Below are 11,422 nucleotides of genomic sequence, written 5' to 3' on the forward strand. Positions count from 1 at the left end.
TATGGCTCACAGGGAGGAAAAGCTTAGTGAATAGGAACTGCTGCTCCCATTTCCAGCTCTGTATAAATAGCTCCGTAATGGGATGTTTTGTTCCCTTTTGCGTTTTATTTCCTCTCAGCCCCTAAACTGGAGCTAGGGGCTGGGAAGCTGCAAGAGGCTCCAAAGGGTAGGACATTTTTGCTGAAGCCTTTCATGAACCCTACAACCATGCCTGAAATCAAGACGACTTTGCACTGGGCTGTTAAAATGCAGCTGCCTCTGGGGAGAAGCCACTGTCTCATCCCATCTTGCTGCTTATCTCTGCTTGCTGAATTGCTTTGCAAGCTTCAGGCAATGACGACTTTTGGGTGGAGAAGCAGAAAGCCCAACCTGGTCTGCAACCCCTGCCTGCTCCCCAGACCCATCACGCCCTACCTGCACCCACAACTTCAACCCCAGCAGCGCTGCCAGGGCTTTACTCTGGTGGCTGGAACACTGTGAAAACTTCTGCAACATCAGCTCAAGCTTCCTGCCAGAGACAGGCTGCTGCTTCCCCATACCTTAATGAGAAGCTCCCGACTCAGCGAGTGGTTGTTCTAGGAGAAGATCTCTGAGAGCTCGTGGAAAGTGCGGAAGCTCTCCCTGCTCAGGGAGAGACAAGGGGAAGTCAGCAGTGGGGTCTCCTCCTTGGGATCTTCTTCCACTCACCCGAAGGACCCACACAATGCTCACAACTCTAGCAGGCCCTTGTTTGGGGGCTATTGCATGAAAAGGAGAAGGAGGTGATGGTGCTCTTAGTTCTGCACCCTTCTTAGGTCCCTAACACTTTACGGAAGCTCTCCCTGCTCAGGGAGAGACAAGGGGAAGTCAGCAGTGGGGTCTCCTCCTTGGGATCTTCTTCCACTCACCCGAAGGACCCACACAATGCTCACAACTCTAGCAGGCCCTTGTTTGGGGGCTATTGCATGAAAAGGAGAAGGAGGTGATGGTGCTCTTAGTTCTGCACCCTTCTTAGGTCCCTAACACTTTATGGGTGCATGGTGCCAGCCCTGGGTTCTGGGCATGCTCCAAGAGGCAGCTGAGAAGATCCCATCTACACACTCACCGCACAACCTTCCCTTTGAAACCTCCCCACGACTGCAGGAGCCCAGAAGACGCTGCTTACCGTAGGACTTCATCCCAGGTCTTCTTCAGCCGGTGAACAGCGTTGCACTGCAGAGCTGAGAGGATGGCTCGGAGGGAGGAGAAGTTCTTCAGGATGCGGCACTCCTGGGGGCAGACAAGGGGGTGACAGGACTCGGCGTTAAAGAAAGCCCAAGGATCTGCTGGGATTTGCACACCGAAAACCTCGGGCTGAGGCGAGCAGGGCGGCAGGGCTGTCCTACCCGAGCTACTTCAATCCACCGCTCCACCACTTTAGCTCTCTGCTGTGGCTTCAGGGACCGGTCCCCAAGACACGTGGCGATGACGCAGTTGGCGACGCTATTGAACTGCGAGACCGTGGCCCGGATGGTGGGGGCCAGGTGCTCTTTGCCTTTCTTGTCTCGCTGGGACCAGATGCAGCCCAGGCAGTGGTAAGGCACCACTTTCTTAAACAGCTCCTGGAAGATAAAGGGATGGAGACTTGTCTCTTTGGGTTCTGTGGGAAGGGAACAGGCCAGGAGGAAAAGATGGAAGGGAAAAGACGGGCTTGTGCCCAGAGCAGCAGGTGGGCAGAGCGCTATCGACCCAGCTGCCAAATGAATACTTACAGCGTCCATCAGTGTGAACTGTTCTGCCACCATCTCTGGGGAGAAGGAGAGGAAATCTGGCTTCCCATCCCCGACCCCATTCTCCTCCACCAGCTGGAAGGTGCAGCTGCTGTGGTCCACAGCTGTGAAGGACAGTGTGATGCTGAGCATCGCAGCGCTGCCGCAAGCCAGGGCCCATGCCGACCCACACCAGCTCCCCATGGACACCCACACCCCACCTCCCAGCCCCTTAATTCCCATCTGGCTTCCTGCCTCGAGAAACAAGGCTCAGATAAAAGGATAGAAGTTTTAAACTTGGATGCAAGTGTCTGCAGAGGATTAAAGGCAGATTAGCTAATTCATTTAGAAATCCCACTTCTGGTTCAGCTGGATTAGCTTCCTAGTGTTCCTCCATGTAAACGCAGGAAGCCTTTATGGGGATTCAGCCACGTGGCAAAACCTGAGGTTTTGGAGATCCTCGATGCCAACCAGTAGCACTCTCAGCATCTGCACCCCTAAACTACCCCCCGCAAGTGAGGGAGGGACCTCACCTTCTGGTTCAGGCTCGCTCTGCTCTTGCTGCTGGAACTGGGCCAGGAGGATACGGGCTCGGCGCTCCAGGTCCGAGCCAGGAATGTTGTGGCGCACGTAGGAGATGAGCTGCTTGAGGCAGGCGAAGTCCGGGGGCTTGCGGAAATCTTCTGAATATTGGTCCAGCCAGGCGCCCAGGATGGAGGAGATGGTGCTGCAGGGATGGGGGGAATGCAAGCAAGCCTGCATGAGAACTGAGTGCCAGGAGAAACTCATGCATGCCCTCACAAGCCCCAGGCACTAGGAGCACCCCTGGGACAACATGCATGGTCAGACTTACTTCTTCAGCTCCATCCTCTCATCCACAGCATGCCTGGCGTGGTCCCCATTTGTCTGCACATGGAGTTTGCCGTACCTGGTGGGGCACAGCAAGGAGGCAGTGAGCATCCTGGACTCAGCCGTGTCTCTGCGCTTCCTCTTCTCCCTTCACATCAGCCCCAGCTCTGCCAGGGGGCTGGGATGAAACTCCTATGCACTGTCCTGCTCCCCCAACTCTGCCATGGCCCCTGCGTTACTGGAAAAGGGAAGCAGCTGGCACTGGCCACCTTGCAGCAGGGTAGCAGCTGGAAAGAGCTCCAGCTCTCTGTGTCCTCCCTGCCCTGCCCCAAAACCTTTGCGCTGATGGAGTTGGGAGAAACCCATCTGTCCTCCAAGGCACGGCGGCAGAAGATGCTGAGGCTCTCCTGGCCAAGAAAGCTAAGACGCTGGCCACCCTTGGCTGCATTTTGGGGCTCAGGGAAGCCTCACCTGTTAAGCAGCAGGTCCAGCACTTGCTTGGTGGTGGCGAAGGCCCGGTAAGTGCACAGGAAGATGGTGACATAGGTGGAGTCATTGCCCTTGAAGGCTGAGACCAGGTACTCCACCAGCTTCTCCAAGGTCCCAGCTTTTATCGTCCGCACCTTACACGTCTCGTAGAGGTTTAAGGCTGACTCATTCTCAAACTGCCAGGACAGGAGCAGAAGTCAGTGGGCTGGGTGAAGACAGAAATGTTCAAGTGCATTGCAGTCCCACCAGCTTCACAAACCACTGTTTGAGTCGATGGACCCCCTACAGTGGCTGGGGCTCACATGATGGACCTGAGGAAAGGGAAGCCAGGTCTCCTGGAACACCAGATACCAGCTACCCAGCTAAGAAGATTTGAGCATTCAAGACTGCCAAAATCTAGAGGCAAATCAGAGTTGCTCTATTTTGCAAAATGGGGCTTTGGATTGTTTCCCCGTGCCCCTTCCCATGGGGCAGAGGCCAGCAGGTGTTCCCACAGTCCCAGTCGCAAATAAATGCATTATTCCCAGAGAGGGCTCAGAAGGACAACAGTCCCCCAGACAGGAGTGTACAGGGGAGCACGAAGAGGGCAAAGCACAGTCCTGACATCAGGTCACCATGTCTCTGGCAGGAAAATCGCTGAAAAGACCTGGTGATAGAAGGCTCATGGACCTCCCCCCAGCTTACCCCCAGCCATCGCTGCCCTTTGTTGGCCGTATGATGGAGCTGCACTTTCCGGAGCGATATGCTGTAGATCACACCATCCTCCAGCTCTTCTCCGATCTCCTGTGTGGAGCTCTGCACAGGAGGACAAGATACACCATCAGATAAGGTGACATTGCCGCCTGGTCTGACTGTAATCTCGGTAATCTGCCCCTGCGGGAACCAAGCACCTTGGCACACCTTCAGTAGTAATAAATAACGGTGAAACCAAGCCACCCGCAAGCTTCGGCAGCGCTGGCCACATGCATGAGGTAGAAATTCAAGGGGGGAGCTCAAAGCTGGGGAAACCTTAGGGTAGGCTTGAGCACAGCCAGGACAAGTCCTGGCACCTCGGGCCACAGCCTCACCCAGCTACGAGGCTCACAGTTCTGCTCTGGAGAACAGAGACCACCTGAAATCTGGTGAGGAAGGAGAGGATGCTCCTTGGGGCAGGTCCCCAGACAGATGCCTCCCCAAGCCCTCAGGCCAGCACGAGGCTTGGCAGAGGCTTCAGCCTCACAAAGACAATTCGGTTCGCTCCTCCTTTCCCACCACGCTCTGCTGAGTCAGTGTCTCTCTTAAGAGGATTTATCCAGATCCTTTTAAACACCGTGGGGATCTCACCCGCCCTCCATCCCCCACGCCAAATGGCGGGACACGGTGTAACACGTGGCAAAACCCACCGCTCAGCAGATGGGGAAAATGCCCCAAAGCAATAAGCTGGTTAGCAGGAGGAGGTGACCACACAGAGGCAGAGAGGACAAATCCCCCCCGCATATCACCCTGCCAGCTAGGTGCCAGAGCCAGCCCGTGGCTTTCCATGCAATCTGCTCTCAGGAGCACAAAAACCCTAAGCAATGGCAGCAATGCAGGGGAAGAAGCAGCCATGGACTGACCCAGGACGGAGCCTCAGGAGTGACACTGCTCCCTGCAAAAAAACCTCCCCCCAAAACGCTCCTAGAACAGCCATCCCCAAAGTTCCAGCTTCAGACAGTCCTGCACGTCTCACCAGACCCTGAGCTGACGTATCGGACGTGCACCCGGCACGCTCTTTAACCACCACCCTTTATCATCACTGTCACAGCAGCGGTCGCTGCGCTGTTATCGTACCCCTCTCAAGTCAAGTGCTTGTTGTTAGCAGGGAACCACAGCCAGCTCCAAGAGTAAGGGGAAAAACCTCTAAAAAGCCTCTTGTTCATGGCTGAAGTGAATGAGGACAGAGAATCCCCTCAGGCAGGGTTACTGAACTTCTTCCTTGCTTTCTGCTGATCCTGCTCTTCTCACTCCATGCCAGACTATGGAGAAGTTTGGTTTCCTGACACTCGAAGGGTTGTGAGGCCCCTAACTTCAGCTGTGCTGTGAACATCAGAAATCTCTCCCAGGACTCGCTGCCTTCCAGACCAACCCTGAGAGCTCGCACACAAGGCAGCAGACAGACAGACAGATGTCCTTCTGGATACCTGCATCAGTCTCTCCCTTGTTCTATGCCCTGAGATAAATTATGGCACTGCAGCATTGGTGGAAAGCTCTGGGTCCAGCAGGACCAGACTCCTAATTCTAACTCGGAAAAGATATTTGGCTGGGCAGCTGTAAACCCCAAACACAAATATCAAGAAAAATCAGATGCTTGTTGAGATACAATTAAATTCATAAAGAAAACAAATCATATGGGAGGACAAAATGTCCCAGGATCAATCCATGAATCATTGGCAGCTGCTGTGCAACTAGTGGAAAGTATTGCCATAACTCTGCAGGGGTTTCCACTCTGTATTTTGCGTCACGTGCAGAGGATACACCCATTTTTGATGCACATAGAAGCATATTTCATTTCCTTCCCATATTTCAGACTGCGAGATTCATTCATTTTTTTGTCTTGCTGACTTGTGCGATATCCCCTCACAGTTTCCCCTTTGCAAACCACACACGAAGTACGCAGCTTCCCAGCGGTCTTCAGCCAGGCTCGTGCCAAGAGCCAGGCGGGCTGCTACACTGGTACATTTTAAAATTTGGCTATTTATATTCTGCGTGAGCTTCCTCTTTCCTACCGCTGCTTCTCCAAGATGCTGATTGTGCATTCCGCACATGTTGGTTAAAAACCAATGAAGCAAAAAACAGCAGCGGGACGGAGCCAGTGAAGTCCCACTCCAACACCTGCATCAAATGCACATTCTCCCCCTACAGATGAGAAGACGTTGAGTGGGAGAAACACAAGCCCTTGACCTGTGGCTTACGTACGCGTCGGCCACCAAGGACTCTGCAATCCTAAGTCAGGCACACAGTAGGGTGTCCAGCAAGGCAACCAAAGATGAACGTCTTCAAAATGGTCTCTAAAGAGCTCTGACAGACAAGTGAGATCCAGTGCATTTCAAGATGAGCACCAGAAAGGAGAGGACCTAGAAAATGAACATTTTGCCACGATTTCTCCAGCTTCATGTGCAATCCTGCTCTTCACACTGCAGGAAAAAGGCCTCTGGATGGAGGGGCACAAGGAAAAACAACTTGTTTAACTCGGTGATATCAGACGCCCAACTCTGCAGAGTTGGAGGCTTTTGCAAAAGCAGTCCAAGTGAACTCTGCAGGAGTTCATCCCCTGAAATATGAAACTGGAGGCCTGCACCAGATGGCTTGCCTGGTTTTAGAGACCGCCTCTTCCAACTGCAGATAGCCCCAGGCTGCGTGAAAGCTCCCCACCGACAGTTCAAAGCACTGGTGACTACACCAGGGAGGAATTCCTGCTCCGTGCAATAAACTCTTCTACTCTCTGTTGAACGCTCTAGTACACAGCGTGGTGTCGAACCCCACGTCTTCACGCAGAGGTTTAATAACGAGCTCTAAGACACAGCCAAGGTTCGTGAGCCAGGAGGAAGGGCTGTGGTGTGAGGGACCCTCGCAGGAGCCAGGCGGGGAGCAGCAGGGAATCTGCCTTCATCTCTGCTCCCCCGCTGAAGGGAGGGGAAAATGCAAAACCCCAACAGCAAAGCAAAACATTGGCGAGCAACCTGCATTTTACAAAGTGTTTGAGATCAGTCACAAAGGTGGGTTTAGTAAAAGAGGAGCAAATTACAGGATTAAGTGTGAGCATGACAGCATCCCTGCTTGTTACACACAGACAATTATCCAACAATTACCAGGTCTTAAGAGCTCTGGTCCCACACGCCCCGAGTTAGCGCACTGGCCTCCAAAGACACAAAATAACGAACTGTTATTGGAAAAAAGTATTCATTTCAGCACGTGTGGAAGAGGCAAAAACTGCTTAAAGTGCTTTTACTGATGCTCCCTGCACAACAGCTGCTTTAACGATCAAGATGTTTGTGTTACTCTGTTCCCTTTCAGCTGGGCTACACAAAACGCCTGTTCTACAGACAGGTATAACACAGCACCAACAGTTTCTTTGCACCATGATTTCAAAGGGTTACCACCACCAGCCACAAGAGAGAAGCAATTGCTAACCCTGCTCACGGGAAGCCGGGAACCTGCGTCTGTTGGGAATTAACAGTCTTGCTGACTAACGAGACAAGAAAAGACAGAGCTGAGCCTCAGAGACATCAGGAGTTTCTCACTGAAGCTCTGTGTTTGCCCACGTTTGAAAGGACTGGATGAAAGCTGGTAAAGCCAGAAACAAAAAGTGAGGGTTTGGTCTTCACAATCCCCAGTCCCTTCTCTGAATAATCCCTTCCCACCAGCAATGGGAAACAGGCCTTCCCAGAAATGAAAGAAACCAGCTCCACCAAGGACTGTGTCCTCCGCGGCTGACACAAGCCCCAAGTTAACTTTCGTTTCACTCTCAGGAGCAAATCCTGAACCCACGCAATGAACAGCGGAGACTTTGGGGCCTCTTATGTAAATTGAAGAGTACGATGTTATGTAAAAGGAAATAGGAAAAAAGCCACCTCCGTCTAGTGAAAGGAAAAGAACTGCAGTTTCGTGAACCAAAGATAACGACCACAAAAGCAGAAGCAGCCTCTGTCCTACCCATCCAAAATAAGCGTGTGCAGCACAACATCCTTCCCCACAGGGACTTCCAAGCAAAAAGCCCCACAGCGGCTGTTCCCCCACAGCTCTGCCCATCGGGATCGTCTCAGCTGCTCCTCACACTCATCAGTAGTTTCCTTCCCCTGGATGTGCTCAGAAAGGCGATAGAGACTACCGAAAGCTGGTGAGGAAGTTGCCGAATATCGCTCGTGCTCGGGAAATGGAAGGTGTCCCGTGCTACCCTGGTGACCCACGGCACGTGCTTTGGACTAGCAGCCCCATCGAGAGCAGGAGCACTCTTGCTCCCCAACACCACCCCAGTGATGCCCGTGGCGGTACTGGGGTACAACTGGGGTACACTGGTGTTCTCCAAGCGATGCTGGCCTCGGGCAGGTTGATTACCAGCCGTCTCCTTTGTCCTTGAGCCATGTTCCTGTTGCTGCTGATTGAGCTCGAGTACCTGGCTAGGGCTCGGCTGCCCCCGGCCCCTGCCCTAAGCAGAGATGTTAAGCAGATGGATGCGATTCCTTTGGGTTTTCCACACTCTCTGCCTTTCTGTTCAGAGCCGCCTCAGACCAGGACCGATTCCAACAGCCCATTAAAACATAATGACATAGAGGGAAAGACGAAAAGAACAGAAAAAGAGCCAGAAGCTAAACTTAAACCAACTATGAAAAGGGGGTGTTTTTGCCAGGACACCAAGGCAGTGGTGACAGCTGAGAGCCTGTCTCACCCCATCAGCTGCTGGGTTCTGCAGCCAGGCTTTCCTGACACCCTTCTCACTCTGCTTCAGGTGTTTCAGCTCAGAAAGCTGTACCCGAAGGGAACAGCCCCAGGGCTGTGAATCACCCAGCACCACACAGCTCCCAGGGAGCAGAGGGAGGGGACACATCACCCTCTATTTGCCTCTTGTGAGAATTTTAAATCCCTCAGGGTCTGGGGCTGCCTGAGGCTGATGGCAGGTCTGATCCTGTGCCCACAACCCAAAGGGGTTAGAGGCAATACCCAAAGGCAGCCTTCTGCACCCTCATGGCTTAGGAAGAAGAGAAAGCAGCGGCTGGTGGATCGGTTACAAAGGCATCTTGTGACTCGCACGCAGTGAGTCAGTGGCTGGAGCGAGGATTAGGAGCTCAGCGCTCAGGTCCAGAAACGAGACAAAGCAGATACACAGGATTCCTTCCCCATTTACTTTTGTTTTGTTTTTAAAGAAAACTAAGAGCCTTCCCGCACGTAGAGACTTTTTCTTTCTTTTTATGGTCTGGAAATCAAGAGCCAAGGATCTACAAAGATGCTCCATGTCCATTCTATCCTCCCTGGCTTCTAAGGAACGGGATCAGGCCCCCAAATGCCAGGGGGGGATGCAGATGCTGCAGGGGGAAATCAGCCTTGCTAGGGGGTGCTTCCCAGGGAAAAGCAAACTCCATCTGCAACTGGCAGTGCCAGAGATGCGAGAAATTCCAGCTTCACACCAAACCCTCTGTTTCCAACACCCTGGAGTACAAGAAGACCACCAGCACTTCTGCCTAGACATCTGCATCCTATGTAAAAATGCCACCAGAGCAGGACTTCCCTCGTGTTTCCTACCAGGGGATGTGCAGGGATGGGCTTCCTTCGTGAGCTGCTGAAGGTTAGAAGAAAACTGAGTGCAGCAGGTTTTGCTTCCTCTCTACGTCGATGGAAAAAAGATCCCGCCGACACAGCAGTTCTAGCTCTTGCTCCACAGTCCTCAGCTTTGTGTTCGTGATCGCTTCGGCGTGCATTTTGGCAGCATCCATGCTCAGCGCCAACGCCTACACAGAGTCAGGCTTGCGTACGAGGGACACAGCTGCCCTTCGCTTGCAAAGCAATTGCTCTGCTACAAACTCGCCTAGAGCCCGTAGGGTAATTACTGGAAGTGAAACCAGAACAACGTGCCTGATGAAAACTGGTGTAAAAAAAATAATACATATAGCTCTGTAAGATTAAATAAAGATCTGAGTGTCTCATAGGAAGTCATTTTGGCTCAGAACAAAGGTCTGTATTTCACCACGACGGAACAGAAAAATCTGCAGAAAACATAATGGAAACAAGTTCCAAAATTGATTTCTGTGTGCGTGTGTACAGCAGCACCTGTGAGTACATGCAACATGACAGCTCTACAGTGCTCTGTTCAAATGTGAAGAAAAATGACGTGTGTCCCCAGAAGGTTACAGTTCAAGCCTAATCTAATGTTACTCTATTGATTCCACTGCTGAAACAGAGCCCTTTTGCACCAAGCATGTTATTTCTGCTGCAGCAAGAACTGCCATGTGTATTCGGAAAGGGATGGTGATTAGGTCGGCATTCAGAGCTGACATACCTTGAAACTTATGGGTATGGTCACTCCCAAAATGTGAGTTTCATCCAGATTTGTCCGTTGTTGCAACGCCACGGAAAACCTTGTCCCCTGCATGCATCAGCACCTGTGAGCTACTGAGTTCATCTATCCCAAAAGTCAAGTCTTTATATTGTCAGAGACACAAGGCCTTGGACAGGTATTCTTCTGCTCTCAGCTCGTGTGCCAGTCCAGACAGCCAAAAAATAATTTTAAGAAGCACCGGATACTCTGAAACCAGCTTCTTTTTCAAACCTCACCTCCAGCACGTACAAAGCTCAGACCTGGGCACAAACCTGCTGCACGAGCAAGGCTCATGGGATATGGAGAACAAGCAAAGCAAAGCTGATAACTCCAGTAACTGCCAGGCTAAATAAAACATCCGCCCAGACCTAGGCAGTGGCTTTCAGCCCCTCGTGCCCTGTTGAGCCATCCCACCCGTCCCATGCCAATATTCCCAGGGAGTTTCACCACCATTCCCAAGCAGCCTGCACAAGCTGTAAATGCCACCTGTTGCAGCCTGCAGTGGGGGGAAAAGCAAGCAGAGAGTCCCAGGTTTCTGTAATTTTGAAGGCGCACAGATTGGGGTGGACAAATTGGAGGCTGTCCAAAAGCCTGGCTACAGTCTGGCTTACAGTAACGGTGCTGTCACCCTCCGTTTCAACTTGAACAAGGTTAATTTTGATACAGCTCAGACACATCCTTAGCTTAGATAAGTCGAATCAAAATAAGCCCGCGTGAAATAAATGTGTCCGCCCATGTGTTTCCCCTGCCTTATGTCAGCTTACATTCCCTCCATTAAAGCTGGTGCAACTGAAGCGTGGGCAAAGCCGACAAGCCCAGGCCTCTTGGACCTCCCCTCCTCAAAATCCTATCGGCCCAGCCTGAGCAGACAAGGGTGCCCGGGGAGCTCCGGATGCCTCCGTCCCACCCCGAGCCCAGGGCAGGCTCGGGCGCTCACCCAGCCAGGTTCAATGCCCACACTGTGCTCCTCGTGGCCAGAGCGGGGCTCGCCGTGCCGGCGGCACAGGAGCGGCCTTGCCGGATGGCTCGCTCGGCTCTTTGTGTGCGTGTCTGTATCAGGGTGACCCAGTAAACAGCTGAAGCAGAGAAAATGCACGAACAATCCAGTGCGGGGAGGCAGCGAGGGGCTGCTGGTGAAAGGACGGGAGGAATAAATACGAGGCTTTGTTCTCCGGCCGTGCCCCTCGCGCCCGACTCCCACCCCAGCCGGGATGACGTAGGATGCCTCCATTTGCTGCCAGGCTGCTTCCCAGGCCGCCCCGCGCCGAGCTCCGGCCTGAGCCCATCTCGCCCCTGCCTCCCCCCGACA

At 52.7% G+C, this 11,422-nt stretch overlaps 1 protein-coding gene across 1 annotated transcript in view; it reads right to left on the reverse strand.

Moving 5' to 3' along the window:
- The window catches only part of RALGDS (ral guanine nucleotide dissociation stimulator), a gene marked incomplete at its 5' end in the record, with an annotated part of 7,005 nt that extends 3,067 nt beyond the window's left edge, over nucleotides 1-3,938 (reverse strand). Inside the window, 8 exon segments of the mRNA XM_009878140.1 lie at nucleotides 540-621; nucleotides 1,145-1,248; nucleotides 1,365-1,580; nucleotides 1,731-1,852; nucleotides 2,261-2,454; nucleotides 2,581-2,655; nucleotides 3,048-3,241; nucleotides 3,750-3,938. Coding sequence (XP_009876442.1) covers nucleotides 540-621; nucleotides 1,145-1,248; nucleotides 1,365-1,580; nucleotides 1,731-1,852; nucleotides 2,261-2,454; nucleotides 2,581-2,655; nucleotides 3,048-3,241; nucleotides 3,750-3,938 — 1,176 coding nt within the window.
- Nucleotides 3,939-11,422: the final 7,484 nt, after the last annotated feature.

The sequence above is a fragment of the Apaloderma vittatum genome, unplaced genomic scaffold (assembly GCF_000703405.1).
Source record: "Apaloderma vittatum isolate BGI_N311 unplaced genomic scaffold, ASM70340v1 scaffold19551, whole genome shotgun sequence".
NCBI classification, from domain to species: Eukaryota; Metazoa; Chordata; class Aves; order Trogoniformes; family Trogonidae; genus Apaloderma; species Apaloderma vittatum.